This window comes from Rhinolophus hipposideros (genome assembly GCF_964194185.1).
Source record: "Rhinolophus hipposideros genome assembly, chromosome: 21".
Classification (NCBI taxonomy): domain Eukaryota; kingdom Metazoa; phylum Chordata; class Mammalia; order Chiroptera; family Rhinolophidae; genus Rhinolophus; species Rhinolophus hipposideros.
The window spans coordinates 16,866,033-16,884,977 of NC_138067.1; the positions used below are offsets into that span (position 1 = coordinate 16,866,033).

At 44.9% G+C, this 18,945-nt stretch overlaps 1 protein-coding gene across 3 annotated transcripts in view; it reads left to right on the forward strand.

Annotated features, from left to right (window-relative positions):
* Positions 1 to 18,945, forward strand: part of PHAF1 (phagophore assembly factor 1) — a 25,947-nt gene continuing 7,002 nt past the window's right edge. The window contains exons 1-9 of one of the 3 annotated variants that reach the window (XM_081032846.1): positions 1 to 95; positions 205 to 325; positions 6,388 to 6,470; positions 10,318 to 10,401; positions 14,245 to 14,288; positions 15,863 to 15,942; positions 16,225 to 16,319; positions 16,945 to 17,042; positions 17,134 to 17,246. In XM_081032846.1, the coding sequence (XP_080888972.1) occupies positions 262 to 325; positions 6,388 to 6,470; positions 10,318 to 10,401; positions 14,245 to 14,288; positions 15,863 to 15,942; positions 16,225 to 16,319; positions 16,945 to 17,042; positions 17,134 to 17,246 (661 nt within the window). In that variant the 5' untranslated portion in view covers positions 1 to 95; positions 205 to 261. The other 2 variants (XM_081032847.1, XM_081032848.1) reach the window with 2 other exon arrangements.

Here is an 18,945-nt window from a genome sequence, read left to right on the forward strand (position 1 = left end):
ACGCTTTACGGCCCGGTACACCACTTTTGCAGCAGACGCTGCCGCTGCCGCCGCTGCCCCTGCTGCCGCGACTGCTGCTAGGGAGGTGAGGTGAGGTAAGGTGTAGTGTTGGGCCGGTGCCGCTGGCGACGGGGGAGGCGGCGGGGAGCAGGGCCGCCGCGGGACGGCGGGGACGGCGGGTCAGCTACTGCTTTGCCTCCTCAGCTCCAGTCCCGTCTGCGCTGCCGCAGAGAGGCCGCCCCGGCCCGGCGAGCCGAACCAATGCTGGATCTGGAGGTGGTGCCCGAGCGCTCTCTGGGAAACGAGCAATGGGAATTCACGCTGGGTAAGGGTAGCGTCCACCCTCGGGGCTCTATTCTGTGGCCCTTACTTCCCTCCGGGCCCTTCCCGCTCTGCTCTCGGACCCTGACTCCCCTGAGCCCGCGGCTCCCGGCCTTTTCCGCCCGCTTGAGTGTTTGGGCTGCAGGCACCAGGTCCGCGCTCCGACCGGCCTGAGCCGCCGTGTGTGGCCCAGTTGGACCCCGAAGCCCTCGCCTCGGGCCTCAGCGCGGCCCCTCCCGGGCCGAGGTCCCGCGGTGGTGATAATAACAATGACTGACCCGCCCCAGGCCCGCGGGGCCCGGCCCTGCTGTCTGGTGCGTAATTCTCCCGGCTTGGTCTCCTCGGGGTCTGAGTCCGGGACTCTTATTATTCCCGTTCCCAGTTTCCGAAGGAAATAGCCGAGAAGTGACCGGCACCCGTGCGCGGCACAGCAGTCTGTCTCCTGTTGCTTTTGGGGGGGGTCTCGTCAGGGGAGTGGAGGAGAGTCGGTGTACGTTCCGCGAGCGTCTGACTCGTTTCCTTCTTGTTTCTCGTGGGGATGTGCGGTGTAACCCTAAACCCAGGCCTTAGCCGAGCGTGAAACAGGAGTTCCGGGAAAGGAACGTGTAGTTCGTAGAAAACGCGTTTGGGCCCAGTGCTCCCCGTCCCCACCGTCACGACGCCTCTGTGTACACAGCGTCGCCTTGAGTAACGCGAACGTGTGTTTACTTTGATGTTCTGGCACCAGGGAGAGGAGGTGGCGAGCAGGTGTCCGTGCTGTTTGTTTGTGCAGGCCTGGACTGTTGTCACACTAACTTGGGCCGCTGGGCTGAGTCAGCTGCTCCATTGAGCTCTAACTTATCCTTGAGTCCGAGAGACTCATCTGGGAGACGGGGAACGCGGGGAACGCGAGAGCCTGGGCGGGACAGGATGCTGGTAGGGCCCCCGTGGTGCTCCGATGTTACGGGAACGGGGCTCGGTCTCCTCTCGGTTGTAGGAGCCAGTTTTATTGAGCGGGCTCAGCCGACTTGTCTGACAACTGACTCCACTCCTGCCGAGTTCTTCCCCAGCCTCTCGTGACGCACGCAGAGCTTGATTGGAGGCCCCTGATATCTCTGCCTGCAGACCCATCCATCATGCCGGTGCTGTTCGGCTTCTCGTTAGGAAAGAATCTCCCCACCCACAGCTTCTGCTCATACCAGGACTCAACAGGGCAGGGGGACAACCACAAGGACAGCTTCAGACTGTGCTTGATGTGGCATCTAAGTTGTGGGTCTCTGTGGTGCAGTCTCTTGGCCAAAAGTAATGGGTAGGATGTCAGTGGATACCAGGGTTTCCAAAAAGCTGGATGGGAGAGCGAGGCTTCCTGTGGCAACTGTTGTTTTGATACTTGAACCCCCACTACTAACTTTTGCCAGTTTTGAGGAGTCAAGGGTATAGTTAGTTCTTTCAAGTTGTCTAAATAGCCACCAAAAACAGTGAAAAGAGCATTACGGTACATTAGGGCCAGAATTGAACTTTAAGAGGAAGCTCAGAAAGGGGGCCTAAACCTTGACAATTCCTTTGTGGGTCTTAAAAATCCACACTTTAATAAGATCATGTCTGCTTGAGAGGTGGTGATCATTTAACTTCCCTGGGCTAAAAAAAAGCAGTCATTTTGCCCTCTCGGTCTCCCCAGCCCTCAACACATGGAAACTGCAGTTGGGGCTGATAGGTAGGGATAGGTCTAAGAAGTGGATCCGTGCTTTAGAATTACATTCCTTGGCTAAAGAACCAGGCAGTGTTTAATTCAAGTCACCATAATCCTGTAAAGTAATCTCCATTTGCCAGATGAGGAACAGGCTCAGAAAGGTAGAGGTGTTAAAAAAGAATGGGACAGGGATTTCTTTTCCTTTTTTTCTTTTTTTTTTTTTTTTTTTTTGTAGTTTCAGGAGTACAAAACAATGTTAATAGTTAGACAGTTATCATTTATACCCCTCACAAAGTGATAACTCCCCCTCCCCCAATCTACTGTCCCTTAGACATCGCATACAGCGTTACATTTCCACTGTCTCTATTCCTAATGCTGTACTCCACTTCTTGTAACTATATATATATATATATATATAAAATTGTAGTTGACATTCATTATTGTTCAGCTTCAGCTTCAGGTGTACAGTGCAGTGATGAGGCATCTACACCATCCCTGAAGGGGTCTCCCTAATAAGACAAGGGGACAGGGATTTCTTGTTTCCCACGGCTCTGCCCTTCTGAGGATGCTCAGCTTTATCTCCAGGTTTGTTTTTGGAATCTGTGCAAATGCAGATGTATCTAGCCCTTGCCATTATCCTCCTGGTATCATAATGGGGAGCTGCATCCAACTTCTTGGCTGCCTTCCTGGCTTTTGTTTGATGTTGGGCGATTAGGGAAAAGCCAACAACACAGGTACAGGAAAGCTTAGGCCAAGAGGAAGTATGCCACTGATGACTTGATCAGTGGTGGCATAGAGACAGTGCCACTTTGAAATGTTCTCACTGAGACTTGCAGAATGTATTGGTGTGGAGGCATGTCTCTGAATTTGTTTTTGAAATTAGTGTTGTAAATGTCCAAAGAGGGTAGATTTAAAGGTAGATTTGGGGAATAGCCTTTGAGATTCCGTTGTTCCAGAGAGACTGAAGGCTGACTGTTGAAGGCAGCATCTACCTCTGTGGACTCTGCTTACAAACATTGAAAATTGAATAAGAAGGGGCCGGCCAGGTGGCTCAGGTGGTTGGAGCGCCGTTCTCCTAACGCCAAGGTCGCCGGTTCGGCTCTCCCTGGAGCTGGGCTGCCATGAACAGCCAGAGGTCGGCGTGAGCTACTGCAGGCTGCCGTGAGCTGCCGACCGACAACTGGTGACCAACTGCCTCAGCCAGGGGCAGCGCAAGGCTCATCATAGCAGCATGGGCCAGGGAGCTGTGTCCTATACAACTAGACTGAGAAACAACGGCTTGAACTGGAGTGGGGGTGGGAGGGAGGCGGAAAAAGGGGGAGAGAAAAAAAGAAAATTGAATAAGAAATGGTCATATGCCCTGAAGAGCTTAGTCTAGTGAAAAGGAAGGATTACAGAAATGGTTCATTTTTATTATAATGAGGGTGGAGGTTATATAGGGTGCTATGGAAGGGGAAAAGGACTTGACCTGACCTGCGGGGTTCAGGGAAGGCTTCTGATCAACCTACAGGAGCCAGTACCATTCCTGGAACTAGTGAGCACCAGGCAGGCTATCAGAGGTTTGCTGCCACATTTCTTATATCTACATGTCTCCATAGACATAAATCTTCCAGTCAAGTTAAAAAACAAAACAAAATAGTGGGAAAGATAGATGTTATGTAGGGAACTATAAGTAATTTGGTATTATTATTAGAGCAGGATGTGCTAGTGGAAGAAGAAAATAGGTTCCCCAGATTTCCAGTTCTGGTGGTAGCTGCCTGGGACACTATCAGAGAGTCTCTGGGTTCACTGGGAAAGAGGGTATCTGTTAGTAAAGTGTTTTGTGGGCATGGGTTTAGGAAGAAAATTTGGAGGCTAGATTTGGAGAGATGGGGAAGGAGGAATCTAGAGGTTTCTGCCTTGAGTGATTGGGTAGATATTAGCAGTATTAAGTGAGACCCAGAATATAAAGGAGAAGCCAGATTGAAGAGAAGATGAAAAAATACTTTTAATCTGTCGTTTATTTGCCTTTAGGTATATACAGAAAACAGACTGAGGTGTGAGTCAGAAACTAGACGGTTGGTTGAAGGAATGAGGGATGGGCAGAAGGAAATACTGCCCATCGTAGACATATGGGCAGTTACAGGAAATCCTCTAAATCTTAACACTGATTTTTGAACTCATGGCAGGAGAGGGTGCTGTTGGTAGAGGAGAGAGAGGATACAAGTTCTCAGAGAGGGAGGGTCGTTGCCAGGGTCTATGGTACAGGACCTGTGTGTTTTACCTAATTGCCTTGTTTCACTCGTTCAGAGCTCAGCTGACGTATAGGAGCACCTGCTGTTGTGCCAGGCAGTAATATAGCCTGGGGATACAGCAGTAAGACAGCCTCGTGTCTTTCCTTAAGGAGGTGTAGAGGAGACTAACAGAAAATAAATGGGATGGAAGTCTTCATTAGATAAGGCAGTCAGGGAAGTGAGGTGTGAGCTAAGGCCTGAAGAATGAGAAGAAACCAGCTTTTGGAAGAACATTCCAGCAGTCAAGAACTAGTGCAAAGGTTTAAGCTTGACCTGTGCTAGGAACAAAGGGAAGCATAGTGAGCGGTGAAAAGAAAGGCGGAGGTAGACAGAATATACAAAGCCTTTAGGTGATGGCATGTTGTTTAGGTTTTATCCCCCTGTAATGGGAAGCCATTGGAGGGTTACAAGCAGGCAAATCATGAGATCTCTAAGACAAGGATTTGTATAGTTTAGAAGGCTAACCAGAAATTCCACCCCCTTTTTGGGGTTAGGTAGCCTGTTAGAGCTGGGTCAGTGCTTGGGTTTCCCTGTCATATGTATGACTGCTTCCCTTTGAAGGCCTTTTGTAGCCTTCCTTACTAGCATGTCCTTACTTACATGACGACTGGTCATCTCGCTGCTTTGTCTCCTCCAGGTAGTTTCTCCCCGATGACTCAGGGTGCAGATATTCCAAGACTGGGGATTTCATGTGGTTAGAAGAAAAACAACCTTCCCTCAAGAAACTGCTTTGTGCCACATGGGTCAGAGAAGCCATGTGACCTTTTCAACCCCTAACTGAGCTTATCTGTCTTCTCCACATATATGTTTGCTAGTTCCCTCTGAGAGAGACAGCACAGATGCTCTTCCATTTCAGGAATGGCAAAGCTGAGTGATGTGTCCAACTTGTTCATATTCTCAACTAACATTTATTAAACCTCTACTATGTGCCAGGCCTTGTACTATAGAAGGCTGGAAAGTATCTTGTTTAAGGTGTGGTTCCCTCCATCTTTCTTCAAACTGGAGAATGGACCATTGAATGAAGGCAGGATTGGATCATTGTTTAAGTGTAGATAGGCCATATGTTTTTAACTTTCTAATTCTTTGTGTGTAAGCTTTTCTGTGTACATCTTCTCTCTTTGAATCGTGGGTAAACTGATATTGAAGGTTAGCCACTGTTTTGTCCCAGTGTCATGGTGGTCCCTCTTTCTCCTTTTCTCTTATTTGTTACCTACCCCATAATCCTTCAGTTGCACTGAATATTTATTCAACAGCCACTATGTGGTTAGCCCTGTGCTGGGTGCTGAGGATCCAGAGAGGTGAATAATACAGACATACTGTTCTTGGATTCATAAAGCTATGAGTCTGTTTTTAGATTGTCTAGGATTTTGCTTTAGCTTGTTTCTCTGTATGTTTCTTGTTTGAAAATATAATGGACTCTGAAAACAAACTTTTTGGTGTTCTCTATGAGTCCCTGAAATCTTTGAGATGCTGTTGGGATTTGGATTTCTTAAATTGTGGGCATATATAAATCTATTTATAATGGGCTATGAATTCAAAAATCAATGTTAACATTTAGAGGATTTTGTGGGTAGATCAGTAAGGATCCAGTGAAAATCTTTAGTAAAATAAGTTGATTCTGGTACATGTGTGATTTTTAACTCTTTTAACGAGCGCTTCCAAGTCAAGTGTTCCTGTGTTCATGTGTTCCTCATTTGAGAGATGAGGAGACATGTTACAAAGGCGGATAGGAAGGAACTGCCCGAGGGTATATGTAATCCATGGCAGAGTGAGAACCAGAACCTTGGTGTCCAGAGTCATCACGTCAGTGCTTTTCTCACTCCTTTGTTTGGTTGGTGCGGCCTTTGCCTTCACCAAGCCCTTTGCCTGCTTGGGATCAGCACAGAGGTCCCCATTTCCAGAAGTCTTTTTGTATATTCACTCCCTCCCCTTATATAATCCAGCTGTTCCCTTAGTGCTTGCTGCTAACTTTATTCTAGCTCTTACTGCTTTGAACTCTATAGACCTTAGTGGCACCCCACTCCCAGCCGAGGCTTTACCGCAGGGACTGATGCCTAACACACTGGTAGATGTCAGTAAATGGATAGCCCAAGTAACCATACAGTTGTCCTTGCTTTATTTCAGGCATGCCTCTGGCTCAGGCAGTAGCCATTCTTCAGAAGCACTGTCGCATCATCAAAAATGTCCAGGTTCTCTACAGTGAACAGGTGAGTGGTAGTTGATTTGTTTACTGAAGCAGCATCCCTGATCAGTGAGTCACCTCCATAGGCTGATCCTCTGACAGGGATTGTTGGGTCAGTTGCATGTTAGAATGGGAGACTCTCCTGCACTGGTCAGTTACCACGCATTTTTTTTCATTCTGAAACTTTTGATCTTGATAATCTAGTGCTGCCAGGTTTTGAAGAGCAGTAATAACTGAACTTGTTTTTTTGCTGTGTTTGACTTACATACTGGCCCTTAGACAGGGACTTTTCAGGGGGAGGTCACCTCAGGGGCTGCCTGTTCTAGGACGCTTGCTTTCCATTTTTGAATTTAAAATACTCTTTTCTGCTTTGTTGGTTGCTTTGGTTTGTGTTCAGGATTGTTATAGTGCAGTTTCTAGCTAACAGCATCCTGTACTTGAAGAGGTGTGCACCTCACGCCTTTAGTGACAATGATCTGATAGATTGCAAGATATTAACTCCCAATTAATGAACATATTTTGCTCTTTGTTTTGTCCAATTTATGGTAGTCTCTATTAAATGTTGATTAATTGTGCCAGGAATTAACCCCTATAGTATAATGTTGCATGTACTTACAAAGAACTTTTCAGTTTCTGGAAAGAATGTACCGGGAGTGCCAAAAAACATGTATACACATGACTTGTATTCATCTTTTGTTATCTGTATATATTGAGTATTACAATTTTAATACAGTTTTTTCCTTTCTTAAAATATGTATACATTTTTTTGGCATCCTCTGTATTTTAGGTTAGCACCAGAGAAGAACTTCCTGAACATCAGAATTTTAAAAATATTTGTTTTTAAGTACATAAAAGTAGAGACTATTTTCTATAGGCCGTTAGAAATAGGACTGTTCTTTTTAAAAATACAATCTTCCTTCCACTGAACTCTCTGAAACCTGTGGTTCTTCTGTGACAAAGACCATGCAACCTTTGTGGTGCCTGGTGTGTCACAAACCTCAGGGAATAGTTTTGAGCCTAGATAGGCTACAAGATGCCCTCTGAAGCTTTTCTGAGACCCTTTTAAGTACCGTTTGATTATTTTAGTTCCATTTGTTCTAATTAGTTTCAGATCCTAAAACAAATGACATTATTTTTTGACATGAAGAATGTTGTGGATTAGAAGTGGGTGAGATTTCTGTCAAGCTTCCCAGTTTGGCTTAGTATCAAATTGAGCCTGTTAACCTCTACCCAGAAATTACGTTCATATTGTACCCTTCTGCCAGCCTAGTGAGGCCCGATGCAAAGGGTCCTTCTGAGACAGGGAATGCTTAATCAATTTCCAAGCAAGTGCTTGGATATTCTTGTGGTGCCTACCACAAAACACAGGACTTGTAGGAATGGGCAGGGGCTCCTTGAGCCATAGAGCCATAGTGGCTTCTCATTTATAAAGTGAAGTATGATAGCTTTTTGTGTTGCACTCGGCTCATCGCTAACCTAATCTGACTTTCAGTATTCAATCAAGAGGGAATTTCTCATGACAAGTAGTAGCAGCCATCAAAACAGGGAGAATAGGCTTGTTCTTGAGCTTATAGTCATTGCACATTCAGTTCAATAAAATTTGGGCACCTCAAGATTAGATACATTTGTAAGTAGGCTTTAAACATTCTTAACCAATTTTTAAAAATGAGTTTTATTTTTCATATCACTGTCTTTGTTGTCTGTTGTTCCAGTCTTTGGGTACAAATAGCAGTTTCAGCATTAAATGAATTCTCCCCCAATATCTTCTAAGCAACTAAAATCTGTTAGAAAACATGGGATTTTGAGTCCAGACTTTGGTTCAGTTCCTTGCTCTTCCCGTTTCTTTGTCATGAGGTTTGTAGCAAGTTAATATACCAGTCTGGTTCTCCTATGAAATGGATATAGTTTCCTTAGAATAGTCTTTTGATGAGGATCAAGAGAAGATGGTCTCTCAGAACTCTGATATGGTGCTTCTTACATGTGATCCTCTTCCGCCCTCCTTCTTTCCTTTCCTATTTGTCTTCTTGCTTCCCATCAAGTACAGAGAATAGTTTGGCCCTATTAAACGTTTCAGCAATATCTTCCGTGCAGCAAATCACACGTTGGAAATTAAATGTGCGTATCAAGTAGGTCCCATCTTTCTTAGAGGGAGAAGATGTTAATGACTAAAAGCAGATGGTTTTACTGAACTGTTTCATGTGGAGGACTGCATAGCACTGGGTTACTGGAAGGGGCTGCTTAAACCCCACATAGTACCATGTGTGTTTTGGTTCTATAGATACTAAGTACTAATAAAACATTGACTGAAGATGATTTGCTTGCTTTTGAAAATTGCTTAGTTATGTCCTGAATTGTAACAATGCCAGAAAGAAAACGATCAGATCTTGGGAAAGTATAAGAAAATCCAGATCCTCTCAGCATCCTCCTTCCAAGCAAGGATCTTGAAAGATGCTAAAACATTGCTTCATCTCACTTTCCCTGTGAAGTGGCCTCTCAGAAGTGGCACTTTGTGTTCTGGATGGAGACTAACTGACCTAAGGTCAGGGTTCATTATTTCATTATCTTGCTTGAGACCTAATGGTTTTAGACATTCATACAGACCTACTGGAAAATTACAACATTGTCTCTTCTAGTTTTTGCCAGGCATGATGGTGCCGCCTGTGCCTGCTACCTTGTGAAGATCATTGGGGTGGAGGGGAGCAGACAGTGTGATCCCAGAAGGCACTTTGGAGAGAATGTTTCCAGTGAGACCCACACCAGTTTCCAGTGGCTCATCTCTATCTCTTGACAGCCACACCTCCATCATTTACTGCCTACCTTGAGAAGCTCTATAAAGAAACTTCTCTAAACCCTTTTGAGAGCTGTGTGCCAAATTCAAGAAGGGGCATGGTTTTGGTTGGTGGTGTTTTTCTTCTGGGTAGCCTGGTTAGGGCTATGGAAAGTCTTCAGATGTTGAGTTCTTGAATTGATTGCATTGGACTAGAGGCAGGCAGGTGGGGCAGACATGAAGAAAGAGTTTTGGTGCTTTCTGACCTCCTGTCTTCACTACTCTGGAGGGAAGGAATGATGGGTATTTCCATGAAGAAACTAGAGCTCAGAGAAGTTTGGAGAGTCACTTAAGGTCACCAGCTCACCAAGACTCAAGGCCAGCTCTGTCCACTACTCTGGTGCTACTGCCCTCCCCCCAGGACTCAGAAGGGGCAAATGTAGAAATACGACTCCTTAGATCTTAGACTTGTGTCTGTTAGAAAGAAGTACATGTGATATGAGGTGGTGGAGGGAGGGAAGGAAAGAGTAAGAGTGTGATCTCATACATAATCAGATCACAAAATACTTCTTGGTCCTGGAATAGGGCCTAAAACAGTCAAAGAATAAAATGTGGTCTCTCTGGGTGATACAAACAGCCTGGGAGTGAAGGGACATGGGTTCAGCTGACATATATTGAGCATTACCTGCTGAGTTTGGATCCTGAGGAGGCCTTTTCACATGGCCTACATTCCTCATCAGCTCCTTATAGGTTTGACAGCAGTAAACCCATGCTATAAATGTGGACCCTAGACCCTCAAAAGTAAGTGGCCTATATCCTCACATAATTTTGGCTCTTTCCCCCAGGTACTATTAGTCAAAGCCTGAAAGAAAGACGCTCTTTTCAGCAATATTATGAAGCCATAGCTGTAGGCTGGAAATAGAGGACACTGTGCTGTGTGTTCACACAACAGTTTGTTTCTGGCTTCCAAATCTTGATAGTGGGGGGAGGGAGTGGCTGTCTGCACTTAGATATTCTCTGTGTATTGCATTTATATTGTGAAGCTTTCAGTAGGTGCTGGTGAGTAAATTAATTGTTCCGAGCATGTTTTATTTTTGTTTCGTAGTCTCCTCTAAGCCATGACCTCATCCTTAACCTGACTCAGGACGGGATCAAACTACTGTTTGATGCTTTCAATCAGAGACTTAAGGTAACTATAAATGACAACTAAAGTTTCACGTTAGGCTGATATATGCTGTGGTGAGATGTTTCTGAAGTTCCTAAGTGGGAGTAGATTTTTGTGGTTCAGAGACCACCTAGATGTAGAGGACTGAAGCTATATTCCTGTTTCCCTAAAAGAGGGAAGCTGGGGGTGGGGTGAAGTGGTTGGAAAGATTCTGAGGACTCCAGTCCCAGCTCTAGAGATGAAGGGGAAAGTATGTTGAGAATTTAGGGAACATGCTGTGGAGATGGGGCTTTCATATTAAATAGAAAAACAAGAAGGGAGCTAAGTATTTGGCATAGATTGTCCTGAGCCTTTAAAAAGGTACCAAAAATGGAGCCCAACTACTGGATAGAACCAAAAGACTTTAGTCAGCTTTATGTATCTTGTTTTCTACTTCATTCTTGGGTCAAACAATATGACTTAAAAGATGAAAAATGGAACTGTTCTTCCTAAAATGCGGGGGTTTGGGGCTTAACACCACCAGCAGTGAGTTGATTCTTTAACTCCTTTGAGGAGGTGTAAACAAACAACTTGCTGGCATGGGTTGTCTTAATTGGCATTCAAGTGCAATTTACTAATACCTATTTCAGTCCAGGATGTTTTTAATACACTATTTACAAATGCCTGGGCTTCACAGGTGAGTCATGTGACATCAGACTCATGCCTCAGAGTCACATGTTGAATGTGGCTCTGAGCAGTGGCATGCCAAAGCTGTCATCCTGGTTCGATTATGGAGTTGCCTTTCCAAAAGACTTGGGTACTTCCTAGTTGTCGACATCTCATTAAAGTTGAGCTGCTGAGGAGGCAAGACAGAACATGGAAAAAGAATCTATACGTGAAATGAGAATTCCTCATTTGTGATGGTTTTTCAGAAAGCAGAGTTTGATGTGAACATTCTTAGCCCATCTTCCTTGCCTCTCCTTGTGGACTCAGTCATCTTGTCTTCACTGACCCGAAGTTCCACACTGGGAAAAGGTAGAGGATGGTCTTCACTGTGACTTCATCACAAATTGGGGGGAAATTTATCTGGAAGCACATTTACAAAGAGTCATTTGCCTTTGACTTGGTAGATCCACTTTAGGAAACATCACTAAAAGGTTGCACTAAAAGGTTCATAGTAATGAAAAGCTGGAAATAACCTACACAGACAACAAAAGGAGATGGCTAGGCAGCCCATCGTAGAATCACAGCATGGTGAAGACAAAATCATGTATTTAGTGAGCACTTGGTATGTGTTAGATGCAAAGCTGGGTGCTTCCCATGCATTTCCTAATTTAATCCTAACAAGCCTGTGAGTGGTACTTTTTACAGTGAGACAGTGGAGGGACAGAGGATAAGTGGTCTGCCTGACGCCAAGCTTTTAACCCTTATATTGCCAGTGAGTGTTTAGTATCCACTGAGTTGAAATGGCTTAGGCTCATTTATTGAGAAATAAATGTGATAAAAGCTGGAAAAGACAGTGTGAGCACACTGTATAAAAATGTGAGGAATGGGAAGTACATTCGAATGGGAAAGGAGGTTAAGTGGAACCTTGTCTTCTGTCTTCTGTGTAATCCCTATAAAAAAGGAGGGCCTGGGAGGGCCGGCCCGATGGCTCAGGGGGTTAGAGCTCCATGCTCCTAACTCCGAAGGCTGCCGGTTCGATTCCCACATGGGCCAGTGGGCTCTCAACAAAAAAAAAAAAAAAAAAAAGGAGGGGCTGGGGCCCTGCCGGAGCCGCTGGAAGCTGAAGAAGCAATCTCTCGGGTACCTTTGTTTGGTACCAGGTCAGATCTGACCCATCTGCCTGCCCCTCCATCTGAGGGCGTCAGAATCCACCTGGACCTGATGCTGTCTCCTGCAGTTTCCCCAGCCCCTCACTCCCTGCCTGGGAGCAAGCTCTGTGGAGTGAGGCTTCACAAGTCACAACCTTTATAGCCACCTGGCTTTTCCTTTTTTATCTTGGCTGCTGCCATATCTCTTCCTCTCTGGTAAAATCAAGGCCTTTTTTAGCCCAGAAGGTAGAAAATCATGGACTTTAGACTTCCCCAGCTGTTTGTCCGCAGCTGTTTGTCCCTGTGGCCCAGTAGGCTCCACAAACCAAAATCTGCTTGTTGATTCTCCTGCTGACATGAAGAATTCCAAGGTGGTCAGCACTCTCAGTCCCTTGCCACAAGTGTCACCCTGTAATTAACTCTGTTCCACTATTCTCCCATTGGGCAGGCAGGATTGAAGCATCTGTAAGTGTTGGTCTGAGCTGTGGTAGGTGGGTGACAGTGGTATAAGACAGATATCCTGGAGGCCCAACCCCACAGGGTGGATAGTGGGAAGCCCTTGAGGGGCCATTGGCCTGCCATGGGAGTAGTAATCAGGAAGGCAAAAGTGCCTGCCCCTGCTATATAAGCAGGGCTTCTGGCTGACGGTTAAGGCCCTCTTCCAACATGGGGCCTTGGCCTCAGTGAAACGGAATACCAATTTGGTATGATAGACTGCCATGCCCAGGCTTTCTGAAAGGACACTAGGTGTCATGAATCACAGCAATTTCCCTACCCTTCCTCACATGACCTCTCGGCATCTATTTTCATGCTTTCAAGCTTCATGTTGCCCTTAGCGAGCTTCATACCAGGTGGACTCACCTGATATATTGAGTCCCTCCCCTTTGCAAACTAATGAGCCAAACCTCAAAGGGTTTAGTTTAGTGGGACCTGTGAACAGCATACACAAGTAGTATAGGAAAGGGTTGATTGACGTGCTATGATGGCCAAGCAGAGGGAGCAATTCTTAGCAGCAGGTAGGATCAGAATGGCTGCACTATAGTTAAGAGATGTCTGTACAACTTGTGGTTCAGTGTTATGATTGCTAAACAAAGTTAGAAACAAAGTCTGGCCAAGGATATACTGCCTATTACATCTGTTTCTATGGCAATGCCAGATGCTTCTGTTCCTAATGCCCCACAGCCCCAACCAGGATCAGGCCCAGATTGTGAGAGCAAACAGACGTTGACCCAGCTCTGCTTGTGCCTCTACAATGAGGGCCAGACCTCCCAGCTGGAGAATGGTAGATGGTGCTCCAACCATCCTGCTGGCTGCCAAGGCCTCAACACCACTGGCATAGAGGGCTTCATAGTGCTTATTACTTGAGCACTAGTGGCTGAGTGTTCAATACCTTTTCCTTTGTCTCTGCCCTTAGTTCTTGGCATCACATTCAAGGCTGAACCCATTGTAATACCAAGGGGCCAAAACTTCACAAGGGTCCTAAGGTTTTCCAGGTTTAATCAGATGCCTTTCATTAGGGATACATCTGAATATTTTCACAGTTGTCCTAAGTTAATGTATCATGATTTGTTTTCTAGCACGATAGACCACCCCCTCTACCTTTTTGTTTTGTAAACCACAGTATTTTGAAGCTATATTTGAAAGTGACTTGATTTGGGGTTTTATAATTCAGCAAAGTATGGAGTAGAAGGAAAGAGGATCAGTGTCCAAGGGTAGAACCTTAACAAGCTGCATGAATTTGTTTCTGTGGGGGGTTTCACTGTCCTGTAGGGGTGATATGTGCACTCTTCTCTGTGACCCAGCAGTAGATTAGATATAAGAACCTTGACCAGAGTATCCACAGACATCTGTTGAACAATCCACTGGAAGATGGGGAAGGAGAGGTTATGTTGTGTGTGTGTATGGGATTTTGCTCCAAATTTAAAAGTGAGAACTAAAGGTAATGTGCAGTATTTCAGGAGAATTTCAGCTAGTGATAGATTTTTTTTTCTTTACTATTTTATAAATGTCTTCTTAATTAATATTCAACTACAGAGCATTAACAACTCTTAAACTTTTTTTTTTTTTTTTTTAGGTGATTGAAGTATATGACTTGACTAAAGTAAAGTTAAAATATTGGTGAGTTTTCTCTCCCGCTAGCATATGTCACAGGCTTGGTACAAGTGGGCTTTATCTACTACCCTCATTATATTAGTAAAGAAATCTCATCCTCAGTAGTTCCAGGATTATAGTAGTGCCATAATTCCCTCAGGTAGCCTCTAAGCTTACTCAGTTTCCAGGGGAAGAGAAGGAAACCTTATTAAGAACATGCTGTGTATAAAACACTTCATATATGTCAGTTTATTTAATCCTCACAACAAAGCAGGACCTCAGCTCAGAGGTGAGATGACTGTTTCCTGGGTCATAGCTGCCTTCCTCTGCAAAGCCTCTTTTGGCTCCTCTGTATGCTTTTATGAGCAATAGAAGTGGGACAAACCAGACAGGTCTGACTCCAAAGACTATGCTAAAGAAATTGCCAAAGGGACCAATATTTCGGGGCCAAAATCTGCTTTTTTGAATGCAAATGAGACTGGCCTGTTTGATGCACAAATATTTGAGCTCTCTTAATGGCAAGGTGCTGTTCTAGCGTCTAGAACGCTCTGTTCAGTAAGCTTCCTTAACAGGCTTCCCTTTGAGAGAGCATTTCTGGGGCTGGCTCAAGCAGCATTTGCTGATAAAGGAGTGGATAAAACAAATGTGTACTAGCCCTGGCCTCCCCAGATTCTAGTTGTCTTTTAGTCTTGTTGGGGCCTTCATACCTCAATGTCTGGCTTCTCTTTACCCTCTTAAGAGTCAGTGATAGTTAAGAGTGTAAGGTCTAGAGTCAGGTTGCCCTGAGTTTGAGTTACGGCTTCGTCATTTTATTACCTCTGACCTTGGGCAAGTCACTTAACCTCTTGAGCTTGTTTTCTCATTAGAGAAATGAAACCAATAATGTGGCTACTGTGTTAAGAAAATTGCATGAGATAATGCTAGTGAAGCATGTAGCACAGTGCCTAGTTAAAAAGAGATGTTCCATAAATGATACTAATTTTAAAAAATTATTCTTAACCTTTAAGCATTCTACTTAAAGTCATAAATGCTTTAGCTTCATGCTCATCATCTGAATCATATGCCCCTCTTGACTCCTAAGCCCAAACCCCAGATGTTTTTCCTTTGCATAGGATCCATCCCTCCGCCACCCACCTACCCTTTCATCCAACTCGTCTGCCTGTTAAGAAAACAGGCTGGCGTGCTTGGCCGCATCCTTCTTTTCGGATGTTCATCCTTTTTAAGAAAGTTCTTTTTCAAGCCAAACTACTAGTAGTCATCCTGGGAAAACACATTGAGACTTTCTATTCTTGTGGCTGCTCTTTATCCAGGTCTGAATGTCATGGGGCTAAAACTGGATTTATTTCCTTCTGAACTGTGCGTCGTGGCCATAGAGGTCTTGGGTGGCCCTAGAGTATCAGTTCTGTACACCAGCCTCAGGAGAATTGACTTGTTCTGACCTCAATTGTCTCTTATTAAAAGTTGTTTAATTAAATTTTTCTTTTGATGTAATTGTAGACTCACTGCCGATGTTTTAAGAATAGCTCTTCTAGTCACTATCTTCAGTGATCTGTGAGCCTATTCTGCAAAGCCTTGTATTGAAAAATATCTTTGTTTTTCAGTGGAGTACATTTTAACTCTCAGGCCATAGCTCCCACCATTGAGCAGATTGACCAGTCTTTTGGTGCAACCCATCCTGGAGGTAAGCCAAGTGCATCTGATTCCTCTGGTCATCTATGGCAGCCCATAATGATAAACCTGGCAAGTGGTACCATCCCAGCTACAACCCCCTGAAGCCAGGTTCCTATAGGATATGGGGGTTGGTACTTGCGTGTGAGGGAAAGCTGCTCTCCCCACTAGTAGGTCAGTTCAGAAATGAGACATAAGGAAGGTATTGCCAGTCATTCCTCCCTGCCAGGCTGGTTTGTGTTTGCAACTTCTGATGCCATTCAACCATGTCATTTTCTTTTCTCCGCTCCCACAGTATACAACTCCGCGGAGCAGCTCTTCCACCTCAACTTCAGAGGACTGTCTTTCTCTTTTCAGTTAGACTCGTGGACAGAGGCTCCCAAGTACGAGGTTAGCCCTTCCCTTCCCCTGATATTTGCTGCCCAGTGCCCAGGTGATATGGGTCAGCAGACAGTGCCATTAAGGGAGGCTGGATAGGTACCTTTTCGTTGGTGTCCTCATCTCTGAGGTCTCCAGGGGCCAAAGGGGGTAGAGTGGGTAGGGTTGACAGGAAGAACAAAGCCCAAGCTGGCGTTCCCAGAAAGAGGGCACTTACCACTACAGAGGCAAACTCACTTGTCAGATAAATGCCTTGCTTTAAAATACCTAATCACTGTGGTTTTTTTCAATGGCCTAAAATTTGAGAGTTCATCCTAGATTTTTAGTTACCTGTTGCTTTTAGCAAAATGTTTCATTCGCCCTGTAGGGTAATGAAATAGCTTTTCGTAAGGCTTACCTTTTACTAAAGGAGGCATTACTGCATTTTTTTCTCAGATGAAAGAAAGAAAAACCAAACCAGATTAAAGATGAACCTGTGTGGTTGGGGTGAATTTATTGACTCAGAGCCAGATTTGACTGTGTGACTGTGTGCTTTGACCTGGCCAGTTCTTGAAGACCATGAGTGCTGGGAAATGCCAAAGCTGAGTCACATGGCTTGCTGTGTACCCTTAATGAAACTTTTGTCCTGTGTTTGTAGCCCAATTTTGCCCATGGTCTAGCTTCTCTCCAGATACCCCATGGAGCAACTGTGAAACGAATGTACATCTACAGTGGAAATAGCCTACAGGATACCAAGTACGTCTTAGGGAGCACGAGCTTCATGCTAAGGCCATGGGCATCCTGGGAGGGAAGGCAAAGCCTATGTTTATTCTGTGCCTATCCCCAGGGCTCCCGTGATGCCCCTGAGCTGTTTCCTGGGCAATGTGTATGCTGAGAGTGTAGATGTTCTTCGAGATGGAACTGGACCCTCAGGTTTACGACTTCGCCTACTTGCCGCAGGTCAGTTACTGGCTTTGGGGTGGTTGGTTCCCCTGTATGTCCGTATTGAGGCCATCTAAAATCCCACTGCTTAGAGGTAGTTGGTGGAAGACAAATGATGCAGATATTTATGATTAAAGCTTTCATTTAAATTTGTGAAGGGACAAAACATAGTCTTATCAGCATGTCTTAATATGTAACAGCACTACTTCCCTCAGTGTGTGCATACGCCTTCTGTCTGCTTATGTAGCTTTGCAGTGGTTCCCAAACTGTTTCCTGGAGATGTACCTTGTGGGCTGCAGGATTGTGTGTTCTCCACCCTTTATGCCCAGTTCTCAGAGCAGGCTGACAGGGACTTATTTTATTGTGGTTCAACCACACCTTGCTGAGAGCTTTGCTAACCTTAAAAAACAGAGTTGCTGCCTTCAGTAACTGGTCTCTCCAGGATGTAGGCTTTGTTTTGTGATTTCTTGTGCCTGGCCAACCTCAGCTACTTGGGACCTTGGATCCTGCTTAGTAGACAGGGATATCCAGTGTGGAGTTTGCCTTCATAAAGACGGCCTGGGAGCCGACACAGAGGTTATGTATGCCTTCACAGAACTCATAGTCTAGCCAGACTTTGTTCATAAGTTGGGTCTTGCTTTAGTCTCTGGATATTGGTTCTTAACTGTTAAGAATCTGGTATACAAACTGAACTCACTGCCCTGAACAATTAGACAGTTCACAACTTCCAGGTTAGAAATTTCTTAAAATGTTATTGTTCAGCCAAGGCAGAACACCAGCCATTTAAAGAAGTGTTGCACTTGAGCTATAGTTTTTGAGAGAATTGCGATGTAACAGAGAGGTCAAGTGATTTAGGGTCTGTCTTCTCCAACGGATTGCTGCTTGAAACAACAGGATAGTCAAGGGTGGCGCAGTTACCCCCGATGACAGCAGGAGGAACCTCTTTGGGGGTGGGGTGTCTCAGCCAATTCTGACTGCTACCCTATACAGCACACTCCTAACAGTCACATCTCACAGCTTACAGGGTCAGTGGGAAAAACACCTGGTTAAATCAGGGCCTCACTCAGTTATTGTTCAAACCCTAGTACTCATTGACAGTTTCCTTTGGTAAGCTGAAGCATAGCTTGTCTCAACCGACTCATTTCTCCCATCTCTTTTCTTATGGCTACAGTCGTGTTCTTAACACAGAAAGACAATTCAACTGTCTTGGTTTCTGCAATAATTTATAGGAAGACTCATTCCAGGGAATGAGAAACCAAAATATTCTCCTGAAACTAAAGGTAATTTTACCTGGGTAGGCTTCAAACAGAGTGAGACAAGAGAGAAAGCTCGCTGGCCTGTGGAGGCTGCCTTCCCTGTAGCCCCATTGGGACATTCATAAGTCTCTGGCACCTGGAGATTGGGCACGCAGTCCAGCTTGACAAGACTTTTGGTGGGTTCCAGACTTGCCTAAGATGCAAAATTTATGGACAGAGGTTGATGTGGTCTGTGCTTTGCCCAGGACCTAGTTGATTTAAACAGCCTTTATTTGCCATTCCGTGTATATGTGCGGTGAATAAAGACTCTTGGGTCAGTTGGAGAATTCAGCAGCTAGTTATTTCAGATTTTGGATCCCTGAAGTCTTCTGTGTGTAACAAATGGATTGTTATCCATGAAAGAGTCTTGTCAACTCTAAAGCCCTGTGCAGAGTAAGGTGAGGTTGATGGTTATCCTGGGA